This window comes from Chiloscyllium plagiosum, unplaced genomic scaffold (assembly GCF_037043375.1).
Source record: "Chiloscyllium plagiosum isolate Xiang-an unplaced genomic scaffold, Cpla_swu_hap1 HiC_scaffold_20, whole genome shotgun sequence".
NCBI classification, from domain to species: Eukaryota; Metazoa; Chordata; class Chondrichthyes; order Orectolobiformes; family Hemiscylliidae; genus Chiloscyllium; species Chiloscyllium plagiosum.
The window spans coordinates 50,837,360-50,852,385 of NW_028270158.1; the positions used below are offsets into that span (position 1 = coordinate 50,837,360).

The following is a 15,026-nucleotide window of genomic DNA, read 5'->3' on the forward strand; positions in this document are numbered from 1 at the left end:
AATGTAATGAAATTTCATCTTGACAGAGAAATGCTTTGATTGTGTGACCAGGGAGAAGCAAGCAAACTTGACAATGTGTCAGCTTTAACTCCTGGATGGATTTGATCATGTAGTAGCTAAATTTAGTGAGAAAGGAGTTGAAATATATTTTGTATCCTTTGCGAAATCACCGAGAACAATTTGGACAATTTTATAACTATTTTGGCTTCCTTCAAAACCATTCCATGATTTTGTAGGATTGTGGGGTTGTAAAATTTGAGATGGGGATCGGTGACATCATGAAGGATGTGTACACAGGACCATGGAAATCAAGAATACAGTTAGACAGAGGCAAAAAAAAAGTTACAGCAAATATAAGAAATAAAAAGAGAGGGGGTGATGCTCAGAAAAGTTTTGAGATATTATAACGGTTTAGAAATGAAGAATTAGATATATGTGGATATGTTCTGGGAGAGAAGGCAGGCTGTCTAGGATTACCCAGAAATAAACGGAAAGGTTTACTGGGAGCATCCTAGAAATATTGCACATCTGGGTCACCAAGATGGCTGCAAACTGCAGCAGTGAAGTCAGGAACTGAACTTATTTAAGCAAAAGTAAAATGGATAGAGCTGCTCTTGGCAAGATTCACACAGTATGAAGCAGCTAACCCAAAAAGTTTCCAAAATGGGTTTGAGTTGACATACATTGAGATGTCTCCAAAAATTTGAAATATCTAAACTTACCTGTATATTTGTCTTTCTCTCTCTTCCCCCTCTCACTCCCATCCCGCAACCCCCTAATTTATCCCCTATGTTTAGTGTAGCTGACCTTTTCTTCCCAAGGCTTATTTATTTTCTCTGGTCTTGAGTGTGTGTGTTCTCCTTCTTCTTCACTACTTTCCTTATCTCCTCCTTAAAACTATTTTGTTCGCATCCTGATACCAAAACCATTAATTTGTTTATTCCTTGAAATGACTGGCAATATGATAAATGACTAATACCATTTGTAGCTTTGTGCTAATTCAAGAGAGAAATGACTTGCAGTATTTTTATGATTGCATTCTCTGGAGATAAACTCAGATTCCTTTCTTTTACATCAGAATCATTGATCATTTTTAATCAGAGCTTTTCAAAATGTTTGTACTCTGCCAGTCCTTTTGTGTTTTTTGAACTCTGTTTCACAATTTACATCAATGTGGGATGAAATGTTCTAGAATTTCACAAGTACCTTTTCGCAAAACTAATCAGTGAGTCAGGTTTCCTATGTGCAGTGCACCACATAGAAATATAGTTCAGAAAACAACTTGGATGTATGCAGTGCCTTTCATGAGAACTCAAAACTCAGGCCCATTGAAGTGCTTTTGAAGTGTATCCACTGTAGGAGCTGTGGTGGTTAGTTTGTACGCACACAATTCCCATACCAGCAATATAATAATGAGTAGATAACCTAATTTTGGGGGATGATGGTTGAGAGATAAATACTAACTCGGACACCAGGGAAAAAGGCTGCAGCTCTTTGAAATAGTGTCTTGGAATCTCTTGCATTCTCCTGGAAATGCAGGTGGAGCCTCAGTTTAATATTTATCTAAAAGCTGGCCATAATGCCTCTGCTACATTCCTTCAATAATGCACAATTGACAGTTAAAAATCACTCTTTGAATTATAACTGAAATCTCTTGATAAGTCCACCCTCCCTATATTTCAAAAGATTCCTCATGGGCAACAAGAGCTATTTCTGCCCCATGTAAGCAAGCACTCAAGACACTATACTCAACGATTTTGAAATTGATGATCCAAATTTCTAAATGTTTTAGCTGATCTAAGCAGCTGCTCATTTTAAATCAGAGCATTTAAGAGGAAGAGTGTTTACTTGCCCCTTCACTGATATCAGTGGGGTGGTTCTGCAGATAATGTCAGTGAAAAGACTGGGAGGGTACAGAATGGTTTGTATTGTAATAGTTGCTACAACCATCAGCCTAAAGATATCTCCAGGTAGACGTTCATCCCAAAACCGAGAATGGCAGCAAATGCAAAACTATTAAAAAGATCATTTAAACCAATTTGACACCAAGGGTTGAGGAGAAACTCTCATTTAACTGTCTGTTCATATTCTGAGATACCACTCTGTATGCGCTTAACACTGTTTCTGAAAGTTTCCCTCTAAAGCTGTTAGAGTAAGTTTTTTTTAGAAAATATTTTATTATAGAACATTTTTATTTTCTGCAAGAAAGAGGGTAGAAGAAAGGAATAACTGAAGACTGGTGTATAGATCCACTTATTGTCACTTGGGACAGCGTTGTGGCTGTAGGTTTTTTATTTGATTATAATGCACATTGTTTAAACGGGACCTGTACCACCTTTATTGACTGGAAGACTTAACATCAGTACTTTCTCTGCTCCTGGAAAAGCAGAATTTCTGGCTTCTAGTGTGACAATGCTGCCACTTTTTGGAATCATAGATTAGAAGTTTGGCAAGAAATGGCTAGCGGAATATGGAAATGAAGCTAGTACTGTAGACTTGATCACTGTATAGTCTAATAACATGAAGTGATTGATAACATGGAAAATATCTGCAGTGATTGGAACAGAGTTGATCTCATTGAATGTTAGATCCCTGATTTGGGCTGTTAACCTGGGCCAATCAGGGAGCCCAGGCTGACAGATATAAACAGGAATCTCTGAGATTCCGCTCACTGGGCACCACGGTGGCTCAGTGGTTCGCACTGCTGCCTCACAGTGCCAGGGACCTGGGTTCAATTCCAGCCTTGGGCAACTGTCTGTGAGGACTTTGCACATTCTCTCAGTGTCTGCGTGGATTTCCTCTGGGTGTTCCGGTTTCCTCCCACAGTCCAAAGATGTGCAGGTTAGGTGAATTGGCCAAACTTAATTACCCATAGTGTTCAGGGATGTGTAGACTGGATGCATTAGTTAGGGAAAATGTAGAGTAATGGGGTAGGTGAATGGATCTGGATGGGTTACTCTTCGGAGGGTCAGTGTGGACGTGTTGGGCTGAAGGGCGAGCTGGTCAGAGTCCATGAACTGTGCATGTGTAAATAAAGGGTGACTTGGTGATGGGATACTGGTCTCTATGGAGTTATTTCAGTATCTATTGAAAAAAAGCTTTTAAATCTCCAGAAGGAAATTTCAAAAGATTAATCCATCTTTGAGCAGAATATTTGCTTTCTCTGATCAAACAACACTGTAAACAATGTTGAAAAGCCATCTTGAAACCAGAAGTAAGGAAACTTGTCAATGTTTGCTACAAATCAGCAAAAAAAACGACACAGAATGATTTGATGAAGGTTTTTGAGCTGATGCTAGTGAAGGATAAGTACCATAAACAGATTAGGATGCAACATCCTAGGTGTATTAATTGTTGTTGCAGTTGGAAATAGCCTATTAATGAATAAAGAGACAGGCAGAGCTAGATCCAATGAGATAGGTAGGAATAATGAATAATGCCGAGACTAATAATAGTGCAAAGGATGCACTTCAAGATGAATGTGCACACCAAAGGAGTACACTTACAATAAGCAGTTATTCTGGGTTACCTAGTTGTGTTTAAAAGTTTCAAATGACAAGTTTTCAAAAAGTTTTTTCTTCAATAGCCGAGAACCTGGTACTGACAGGTATTGTAAACCATTTATTACAGGTGAACACCCAGCTGTATAGTGCCAGAGAGAAGCAGCAGCTCACTGACCTGATTGGAACCATGCTGGCCTACAACCTCACATATCACCAGGAACGGACCCCAGATGGACAGTATGTTTACTTGCTGGACCCGTAAGCACTGTTTCTAATTTCTCCTTAATGTTTTTTTACTTATATACTTACGGATTAAAAACTCCAATTGCTTTATATATATCCTGAATATCCTCATAAGGCTGATCTAAAATTAGAGTTATTGCTTGAGAAAACTGGAGTTTAAATGTTTATCAAAAGTGGCACAGGTTTTTTTTTCCAGTCTTTCATGCGATGAGCATTTTGCTAGCATTTCCAGCGCATCTCTAATTGCCCTCAAGATTGTAGTGAGCAATCTTGTGCAGGTGCTCTCACTCAGCATTGCTGGAATTTGATCCATTTTGTCTTGGTGACTTGCTGCATTTGTATTGTCAACTTGTAAAGGCTTCCAATGAGTGTTGGTGATTGAGGAAGTGAATGTTTATGGTGGTGAGTAGGTGCTCACCACTGAGACAGTGGTGAGATTCTTGTGTTGTTAGAGCTGTACTCATCCAGACTAGTACAGTGTACTCCATCACAGTCCTGATTTGTGCCTTGTATGCAGTGGGCAGGCTCTGAAGAGACAGAAGCTGAATTATTTGCCTCAGAATTCCCTTGCTTGGAGCTGTTTTTGGAGCTATATTTATTTGGCTGGTCAAGTTCCACTTCTCATTGATGGTAACTCCCAGGATACTGTTGGATTTGGTAATGATTATCCCCTTCAGTGTCAAAGGAAGATGGTGAAATCCTATGAAGATGGTCATTGCACAGCACTTATGTGGTGTGACGGTTAATTGTCACTTATCAGTCCATTCCTGGATGTTGTCCAAGTCTCATAGCATATGGATGCAGACTACTTCAGTATCTGAGAATTTATGAATGGTACTTAATATTGTGCAATTGTCAGCAAACATTCGCACTTTTCACCTTATGATGGAGAGAAGGTCACTGATGAAGCAGCTGAAGGTAGTTGGACTGTAGACACTACCCTAAGAAAATCCTGCAGTTATGTCCTGGGATTGAGGTTACTGACCTCGAATAAGCACAATCATCTTCCTAAGTGCCAGGTATGATTCCAAACAGCAGAGGATTCTCTCCCGATTCCCTTTGACTTCAATTTTGCTAAGGCTTCTTGGTCAAATGCTATCATAATGGCAAGGACAGTCACACTGGGCTCATTGTTGGAAATCAGACATTTTGTCCAGTTTGGATGAAGTCAGGACTGAGTGGCCCAGGCAGAATTCAAATTGCTTGTCAGTGAGCGCATTACTGTTGTGAAATACTGTTTCACTGCATCATTAATGACACCTTCCATCACTTTCCTGATGTTAGAGAGTGGACTGATGGGGCAGTAATTGGTCAGCTTGGATTTGTCTTGCTTTTGTTTTCCAGTAACCTCTGACTGAATTGTGAATAATTAGCTGCTGTTTGCTTTATAAATGTAATAACGTGGGCAGATAATCCGTGCTGCCTGATGAAGTTATCCATTTTGGGATATATTTATTGTGGAAAATTTGCAGACCTTTGGAAGCTCCAGGTTTAGGATTTATTGAAACCTACCAATTCTAGTAGTACTTAATTGGATAACACCATTATTTTGCTGTAGCCAAGCATTGCAGATCAGAAAGTTTAAATCTCCAGTGTGTCGGTCTGATGGCAGCTGGTTTAAGTGAGGATGCTATAATGACCTCATCGTCCTATCCCGAGTTAAAGGAAGTAAAAAATTCTCTTTCCTGTTCTCTGTGCTAATGGGAATGCACGTATAGAGACTGGGTGAGAGCAGGATTGATCTTTGATTTATGATCCTGTTGTTGAATTTTTTGTTCATGTTTGTGTGAAAGTGAATTATCAGAAAGTGGTCACAGGAGCAGTGCCCAGCAAGGAGCCATTGCCACCCAGAAGAGGGAGCATAATGAGAGCACAGAAGGGGCGAAAGCTGACAGACTATCGACACATTAGATTTGTAACTCTGTGAGACTGACAGAAAGTGAAGGACTTTTGCCCAAAATGTCGATTCTCCTCCTCGGATGCTGCCTGACCTGCTGTGCTTTTCCAGCATCACATTCCCGACTCTGATCTCCAGCATCTGCAGTCCTCATGTTCACCTAGAACATGAAAAGTGCCCAGTTTTTATGGAGAGATTGGTTAAAGTCATGGTGTAAGCTATGGAGGAGTTTGCAGAGGCCACGTTGTGCTTGGTTGCTGTTGTGGGAAAATCACCAGCCTCGGAGTCAGAGTCAGGGTTCAACGACAGAGTTTATTGTACAAGGAAATACTGGAGCTCCGGGGAGACGGAGGCACCAACAGCACAGTGGTCAGCTGTGATTCTTCTCTCAACCCAGAGCACATGTCAAAACACTTTTAAACATTTTGTGAAATAATAGGTGAGTGATGGGGTTATTGACTCTGTAACATAATTTGTTATAAACATTGCAGAATTGTTGATAGTTTCTCTGCAGTTATTGTCAGTTTCAGCACAGACATTGTCAGTTTCAATGTCTGCGCGGGAGTCCATTGCTGTAGTAATGGGCGCTAATCACTGTTCCTGAGAGGGATGATTACTGCAGCCCTGGCTGTTAGCATTTTGTATTGAGCCTGTATCAAGCTGTTAGCATTTCTATCAAAGGTGTTGGCTGGACCCAGACACCCAAGCACTACTCATGTATTCTCTTCTGTTTCCACTCACCCCCGGCCTTAAATTAATCAACTAGGTTATGATTGCATTGTGCTGGCATTCTAAGGGCCCCAGGCAGTATCTGTGTTTGCTCTGCTGTGTCTCTCCATATTGTGGTCCGGTGGCCATCTTGTGTGTCAAGTGGCCAACTTGTGGCTCAGCGTCCATCTTGTGTATCCGTGTGCCTTGTGTCACCCTGCCCCATGCCATCTCCACTTCAGTTATAGTATTAGTAACTAATGCAGTGCTACCGTAGGATATAAACTTTTCAGTTTTTTGAGACAACTTGATCAAGCCAAATAAGATGTTGTCAAGAGTGTAATGCTGAGCAACATTTCAAGAGATGTTAGATAATGTCATCAACAGTAAGAGAAAGCACAAACAGTTTATCAATGCCATCTAAATCTCAGCTGTGGTAGTGTTTGGAAATCCGTCCTTTCATGGATCTGAATGCATCATAAGTTCTGGCTGCCTTCACTAAAAATTGGGAGCTGTTTTGATAGGTATTGGTGATTGCACAGTGAGTGACAGGAAGTCAGAAAGGAATTTATCTCCTGAAGTGTACAAAAGAACACTGAAATTATTTCTTGGTTGCATCGCCATATTAGACTAGTTTTATTCCCACCATTTCCGAAGGTTGTGTTGATGTTAAGCTCTGAGCTATGAGGCGTCTTTGGAAGGTGCTGTTGATGAGGTGTGTTACTACATTGCATCTTGTCTATGGTACACATTGCTGCTATTCTGTGTTACTGTTGAAGGAAGTGAATACTTAAGGTCATCTCTACACCAACACTTTTGTGGTCCTGTTAGATTGATGTCTGCTTCCATTTTCTTTTCTTCCCTGTTCCACTCTTCTTGAATTATTATTGACTACCCAAATTTTGATTTAAAAATTGGGGCAGATGGATTTTGATCAGTTCTGTAACAGTATTTTGTTTGAAAAAGTTCAGAAAGCCACTTAGAACAGTGACCAAAGTACATAATTTCCAAGATGGTATGTTAAGTTCAGTTAAGTCCCTGATCTGTGCTATACTTTTTCGACTGCTAAATGTAAAACAAACCAAAAGCTTTTGACTTCAGTTGAGACGAGTCATGAGTTCAGTTGAGAAGGAAAAACTGTGTTTCCTCCTGGCAGGAGAATCCGGACTGGAGCTCAGGGAAGGCACCATGACAGTGTTGCTTTCTCATTCTGATGGTTGTGAGAATGTATGGAAATGTTCCAGCTATCTGGACTGAAGAAGGGTCTAGGTTATCAGCATTGAAAAAGGTTCAATGCCAGCAGTCTCTGACGGGACTTGTAAGACTGCCAGATATCCAAGGAAAAGAAACTGCAAAGAATCAATTTAGTAAGATCTTAGTTGAAGGATAGTGTTGGAAATTCTAGAATAGAGTGGTGCTGGAAAAGCACAGCAGTTCAGGCAGCATCCGAGGAGCAGGAAAATCAATGTTTCGGGCAAAAGCCCTTCAGATATCTCTCCATTCTTCGGGCACTCTGCCTGTATTCCTGATGAAGGGCTTTTGCCCGAAATGTTGATTTTCCTGTTCCTCGGATGGTGCCTGAACTGCTGTGCATGTTCAGCACCACTCTATTCTAGAATCTGGTTTCCAGCATCTGCAGTTATTGTTTTTACTTCGGATAGTATTGGAAAATCAAGTGTAACTTCGTCTCCCTGTTATAGATACATAAGTTTATTTTTAGTCTGTGAAATAAATTTAAGTTCTCTTGTTCGAGAAAGGGGGAGGCCATCATCTATTATTACTGAGTAAGCCAGAAACTCTGGTAATGTTCTGGGGACCCTAGTGTGGATAATGAAATTTGAATTCCATATAATTCTGGAATTAGAAGTCCAATGATAATCATGCAATAGTCATTGATGTAAAGCCCCTCTGGCTTACTAATGTCCTTCAGGAAAAGAAACTGGCCTCCTTATTCAGTTTGGCCTATACACTTGTCAACAGCAACATACTGACATTTAACTACCCTCAAAAATGGCCTTGTAAGCAATTCAGTTGTATCAACCACTGAAAAGAAAGAAATGAACCTGACTAAGGTGCGGAAATGATGATGGCAAACACTACTCTTGAAACTTTGCAAAGTCTTCCTTACATCGAGGGGCTACTGCCAAAATTGGATGAGCTAGGATCACAGACTAGTCGAGCAACAGCCCGTCATAATCAAACTGATGGAATCGTACCTTACACACACTGTCCCAGTTATGACCAATCCCTGGCTACTTTCTGTCCCCTAACAGAGATAGTGACATAGTGATATTCTATTAGGAGGGCTTGCTCTGGGAGACCTCAACATTGACTCCAGATCCTCTGAAGTTTCTTGGCAACAGGTCAAATGTTGTGGGCAAAGAAACCTTCTGCTAATTACCACACATTGCCTCTATCCCTACCCTCACTGATGCATCAATACTCCTCTATGTTGAACGCCATTTGGAGGAAGCATTGAGGGTGACAAGAATGTACTCTGGTTTGGTTGCATCAATGTCTGAGTTCAAGTGACTTGGCAACACTGCTAATGACTGAACTGCTCGATACCGAAAGGACACAGCTTCTGGATGAGGGGTCAACAGGTTGTGAAGGAACCAACAAAACAGAAAAACATACTTGACCTCATCATTCCAATCTGCCTGTCGCAGGTGCATCTGGCCAGGACTCTATCAGTGAGAGTAATTAAAGCACAATTCTTGTTGACTGAAAGTTCCATCTTCACATTGAAAATGCTCTCCATCATGTTGTATGGTACTTTCACCAGGCTAAAATGGATAAACTTCAAGTAGAGCTAGCAACTCAAAACGAGGCATCTAAGAGTAACTGTAGACAATTAGCAGCAGCAGAATTGTACTGCAATACAACCTGCAATTTTATGGCCTGGCATATTCATCATGCTACAATTAGAATTAAGCTAGGGAATCAATCCTGCTTCAATGAGGAGCGCAGGAGGATATTTTACAAGCAACTTCAGATGTATCTGAAAACCTGGTGAAGCTACAAAGCAGCACTAGCATGTCAAACAGCGTAAGCAGCAGAACTGAGTGATTTCACAACTAATGGATGAGATCTAATCTCTGCAATACTGCCACATCTAGTTGTGAATAAAGGAAGGCAAGTAAATGACTCACTGGAAGAGGAGGCACCACAAGTATTCCTATCCCTGATGTTGGGGAAATGCAGCACAAAAGATGATGTTGAAGCATTGGAGGAAGCCAAGGTGGAGCATTTACATCCCACTTGTGGGTGAAGATTGTGGCCACCGATCCCTAGGATTTCAGATGCTAGTCTTCAGCTAAATTGATTGTCTCTACGTGATATCAAGAAATGGTTGGAGGCATTGGATACTGCAAAGGCTATGAGCCCTGACAGCATTCATGAAGTAGTACTGAAGGCATGTGCTCTAGAGCATGCCACCCTCCTGGCAAAGCTGTTCCTCCCTGCAGCTACAAGAGTGGCATCTACTTGACAATGTGGAAAATTGCCCAGGTATCACAAAAATTAGGACAAATCCAACCCAGCCAATTACTGTCTCATCAATCTACTTTCAAACATAAATGAAATGATGGCAAGGGTCATCAGTAGTGCTATCAAGATGCTTTTACTTAGCAATAACCTGCCCATAGACACCTCAGTTTAGATTCCGTCAGGTCACGCAGCTTCTAACGTCATTACAAAAGAACTGAATTCCATTGGTGAAGGGAGAGTGACTGTCCAAAAGTATTTGTCAAGAGTATGGCATTGAGGAGTCCAAGCAATGGAGCCTGCGGGAATCCAGAGTGAAAACTCAGCTGGATAGACACACCTGGAGCAGAGAGAGAGATGGCTGTGGTTGTTGGAAGTCAGTCATATCTGCTCCTGAACCACATCTAAAGAATTCCTCAGCATGGTATCCTAGACTCATCTATCTAAAGCTGGTCCATCAATGACCTTCCCTCATCATGAGGTCAGATATCCAGGGTGCTCACTGATGATTGCAAGACAATCAGCACATTTGCATCTCCTCAAACACTGAAGCAATCCATGTCCTTACGTGGCAAGATTGAACAAAATCTAAGCATAAACTGATAAGTGGCAAGTAACATTCATGGCAATAATAGCCAGGCAATGTCCATTTCTAACAAGTGCGAATCTATCCATTCAGTGGCATAACATGAAGTGGTGAGACTTCTGATAATTTCACAATGTTCTTCATTCACAACTCCCCAGAAACTAAAACTGTCCAAATGCAGTAAGACCCGGACAACATTCAGGCTTGACCATTCCCAAGTGTGTGAATCCAACCACTGCCATTGGCATTCAGTGACTCACCATCACTGAATCCCCACACTGTCAACAACCCTGGAGGTTACTGTTGACAAAAAACTGAACTAAACCAGTCACATCATCAGTACTGTGACTGCAAGAGGCAGTCAGAGACTAAGAATATTGCGAGGAGTAGCCCACCACCAGACTCTCCCAAAACCAGTCCACCATCTACAAGATATAACTCAGGAGTGTAATGAGATGCTGCCCTTTTGTCTGGATGAGCATAGTTGCAACAACACGATAATTCAATACCATCCAGGACAAAGTAGCCTACTTGATTGGCACCACATCAAAAAGCCCTCCCTTCACCACTGATGCTCTGTAGCAGCAGTGTGTACCACCTATAAGGCGCACAACAGAAATTCACCAAAGTCACTGTCCTGTCTTGAAAAAATATTTCCTTAAATATCACTGGTTCAAGATCCAGGAACTCCCTGACAGCATTGTGCATCTAAGTGATCCAAATTGACTGCAGCAATTCAAGAAAGTGGGTCATCAACAGCTTCTTGAGGGTAAATAGGGATGGGTAATAAATGCTCGCCCAGCCAACATCAGTCACATCCCATAAATGAATAAAACCAAAGCAATCTTCATGTTTCAGTGACTACCAACTGAAATAATTAAATATTTGAACTCTCAAGCTAGGTTTTGTTCTGGACTTAGACATCCCAGGTGTTACCCTCAGCCGGGATCATAATACTGTTCATATCCAAATTACTTGAAAACGTTGGAAAAAGGAGCAAGCAGGAAACACACAACTTCATACCAAAATAAAAAACAGCAAGTTTTCATTTTTGGTTCGAGGTTGTGTTGCCTGCATGTTCCCTTTTGCCATTTCTTCACTGTTACTTCTCTGCTAATTAAACAGAAAATGAAACTCCCTTTAGGTGTAATGGTTTTACAGCCTGTCAAACCAGTTTAATTAAAATCACAAGAGAGTACATCCTTATTTCAGGTTTATCCAACCCTTAAAGGAGTTGGTAACTGACTGAGAAGTACTTACCTCTGGATGTGTCCCAGGCTTATTCGTGAACTAATTGTATTTTAAAAGGAATTTACAGGAATAATACTCAAACTGAAATGGAAGATTGAACAAGCTTAGCACTTCTCTGTAGAAATGTAAAAGGCTTAGAGGGGTCAGCAGAAAGATGTCTTTAAAAGTATCAAGCTGTTTTGTAGGGATGATGTTTCAACTTGGCAGAATGCAAAACTGGGAATCGTTTATGCAGGACATTCACTAATAAATCAAATAAGGAATTTATGAAAATGTGGAACTTATCACAAGGAGTCATTGAGGCAAAGTCAATAGCATAGGCAAATGTAAGGGGAAGCTAGGTAAATGAGAGAGAAAGGAGAGAAGGTTTTTCTGATGAATGAGAGGAAGCTCATGTGCAGCATAAATACCAGCATAATGCTGTTGGGTTGTATTGTCTGATCCCACACTTACCTGGCAGGGGAGATGACATGATCAGTGCAGTGGCACTCCCAGATCGCTTCTTGGCCTTTTGGCTAAGATCATGTGTAGTTCTGTTCTTATCGCTTCTCAGACTTTTGGCTCGGAATATGTGTAGCTCCTGAGGACCAGAGGTAGCGATTCTGCTCGAGTGCTGCAGGTTCGACCCAGCGGACATGTGCTGGCGGTGGAAAAAACCACGGGGATCGTGTTGCGAGTCGTTGGAGCTGCTGAAGACTACCGCTAGATCGTGATTGGACGTTGGAGGATCGTTTGTTTGTGCTGACCTGCTCTTGGTGGATATTTATGCTGGCTTCGGCCTAACGCCAATTCAGGTACCAGCCGGCCTCAGCAGCCGCTCGCAGCCCAGGCCAGGGCATTCGCGACACAGTCAGGGTGACTGTGAAGAAGGTGGTGGAGCGCACACCGGTCGATCGGACAGTGTTCGTGAAGAAGATTTTGCTGGAATGCTGCGGGTTCGAAGCAGCGGACGTGTACTGCCTGCAGGATTTCCCTGCGGCAGGCTATTTCAACGTGACCTTCAGGAGCGTGAAGAATTGCGAGCAGCTCCTGAAGGCCTTCAAGGAGAAGGAAGGGGAACCTCTGTTCTCCATCTTGTCGGCGGTCCCGTTGCTTCCTGCGCAGTGGAGTCGGGTAATCCAGATGTACAACCCTCGTGTCCCAGCAGCAGATGTCCTGACCTTGAGAAGATACGTCCAGGTCGAGGGAGAGTGTACCGATGTGGTCGATCCTTTCGGGATCTGGACCAGCAAACGACAGGTCAGGGTAACCTTGAGGGTCGATACCAGTGGGAACATCCTCTACCCACCCTCCAGCTTTGCCATCGGAGGAAGCAGAGGTTACCTGACATACACAGGGCAGCCGAAAGTGTGCCGAACCTGCGGGAGGTCAGGCCACATGGCGGCGGATTGTAAGGTGACCGTCTGCTGAAACTGCAAGCAGGAAGGCCACCCGACCAAGGAATGTAAGGAGGCCAAGAACTGTAATCTGTGCAAAGAGGCGGGCCACATGTGCAAGGCCTGCCCAAGACGAGGGGCCGCCACCTACGCACAGATGGCCGGAGGTGGCAACACGAGCCGTGGACCGCCTAAGACCAGCAAGGTACCACAAAACAGCACGGAAACGGTGTCTGGAGGCACCCAGAAGGAACGACAGGCTGTAACGGAGCAGACGGCAGGCAGCGGGGAGATGCAGTAGCTTATCTAAGTTCCTTCAAGACAGACGGAGGAAATGGAAGAGGAGGGATCAAAGGAGGCAGAGGATTGGATTACTGTCAAAAGTAGAAAGAGGAAACCTCTTAAGGGCCCCAAAGCCACCCAGCGAAGGGGGAAGCGACACCTAAACGACGAGGATACAGGCAGCTCTTCCGACGGTGAGGACCGGCGCAAGGAGGGTCGTCACCAGAGGAAGAGACAGAGTGCCGCGGGGAAAAAGGAGGGCAGCACCGCCCAAGCAGGAAATGACGATCCCTCTGAGGGGATGGGTAAAGGCCTCCCCCCACCCAGTGTGAACCAAGAGGTGCCCACAACTCCAGGTAACCGGGAGCAGCGGTCCTGTGACAGCCCCGCTGTCAGATGGAGAACTGGACGGTGCCGACCCTGAGCCCAACCCGAAGACACCAGAGCAGGGAAATGGCCCCAGCATGGAGCTGGACAGCTACCTCAGCCCCGGGAGGGTCCAGCAGTTTGCCGTCACAACGGGGATGCACACAGCTACCCCAGAGGGCAAGACCAGCAGCAAATGGACACTGTTAAACTCGTGAACTGTTAAAATGGGGTTAAAAATTGCCAGCATCAATGTACATAGCATCAAATCGGCTACGCGATGTGTTTCTACGATGGCCTTCCTGACCAACGTTAAAGCCGACGTCCTGTTTCTGCAGGAGTGTGGGATACCGCACCTCAGCAGCTACAGGAGATGGTCGAGCTTATGGGCCCATGGGCCGTCAGTTTGGTCGGGGGGCCAACGAAAGCAGCGCCTCCGGCCTAGGTATCCTGGTGCGAGGAGGCAACTTTATCATCTCAGAGGTTAAGGAGGTGGTGAGCGGGCGCCTCCTCGTCGCTGACGTCACGTACAGGAATGCTCCCCTGAGGCTGATTAACGTGTACGCCCCAGTGAGTAAGAGTGAATGGTTGGCCATCCTGCAGCAGCTTCCACTGTTGCTGGCTACGTCTAGGCCGGTCATTCTGGCCGGAGACTTCAACTGTATCATTGATGCAGATGGACGATCCGGTGGGGGTGACAGTAAACTGGTCGCCACGTCCAGAGCCCTGATGGACACGGTAAAAGATGCCAAGCTGCACGACGTCTTCAGCACCCCTGCAGACGGAGCGCAGCATAGATACACCTGGTCACTGGCAGACGGGTCTATCCGCTCAAGGATAGATTACCTGTTTGTGTCCCGAACGCTCTCGGTCAGATCCACCGTCAAGCCGGTGTTCTTCTCTGACCACTGCCTCCTGCTAGCCGACTGTCACCTGCAGGACGAACAGCGGGCTGGCAAGGGAACGTGGAAGCCGAACACAAAGCTGTTGACCCCGGGAAACATTGAGGAGCTCAAGAGGGACTACGCAGGTTGGAGAACCGTGAAGCCCCTCTTTGAGTCCCCAGCAGACTGGTGGGAAACAGTAAAAGGGATCATCAAGAGGTTCTTCATCCTCAAAGGTGTTCAGGAGGCGAGAGAGAGGCGGGGAAAACTGTCCCAGCTCCAGGAAAGTATGCAGAACCTGCTCCTGCTGCAGACGATGGTGGTCGATGTCATGGAAGACCTCAAGGAGGTGAAGGGCCAGCAAGCCTCGCTGTTTGCCTCGGAGGCCTCCAAGATAATCTTCCGGTCCAGAGTCCGCTCGGTGGAGCAGGACGAGACGTGCTC

General features: G+C 44.0%; 1 protein-coding gene across 2 annotated transcripts in view; it reads left to right on the top strand.

Annotated features, from left to right (window-relative positions):
• Positions 1–15,026, top strand: part of chtf18 (CTF18, chromosome transmission fidelity factor 18 homolog (S. cerevisiae)) — a 112,800-nt gene that overhangs the window by 60,321 nt on the left and 37,453 nt on the right. For both annotated transcript variants that reach the window (XM_043711297.2, XM_087997931.1), the window contains one exon: positions 3,631–3,761. In XM_043711297.2, coding sequence (XP_043567232.2) covers positions 3,631–3,761 — 131 coding nt within the window. The remainder of the gene's footprint in view (positions 1–3,630; positions 3,762–15,026) is intronic.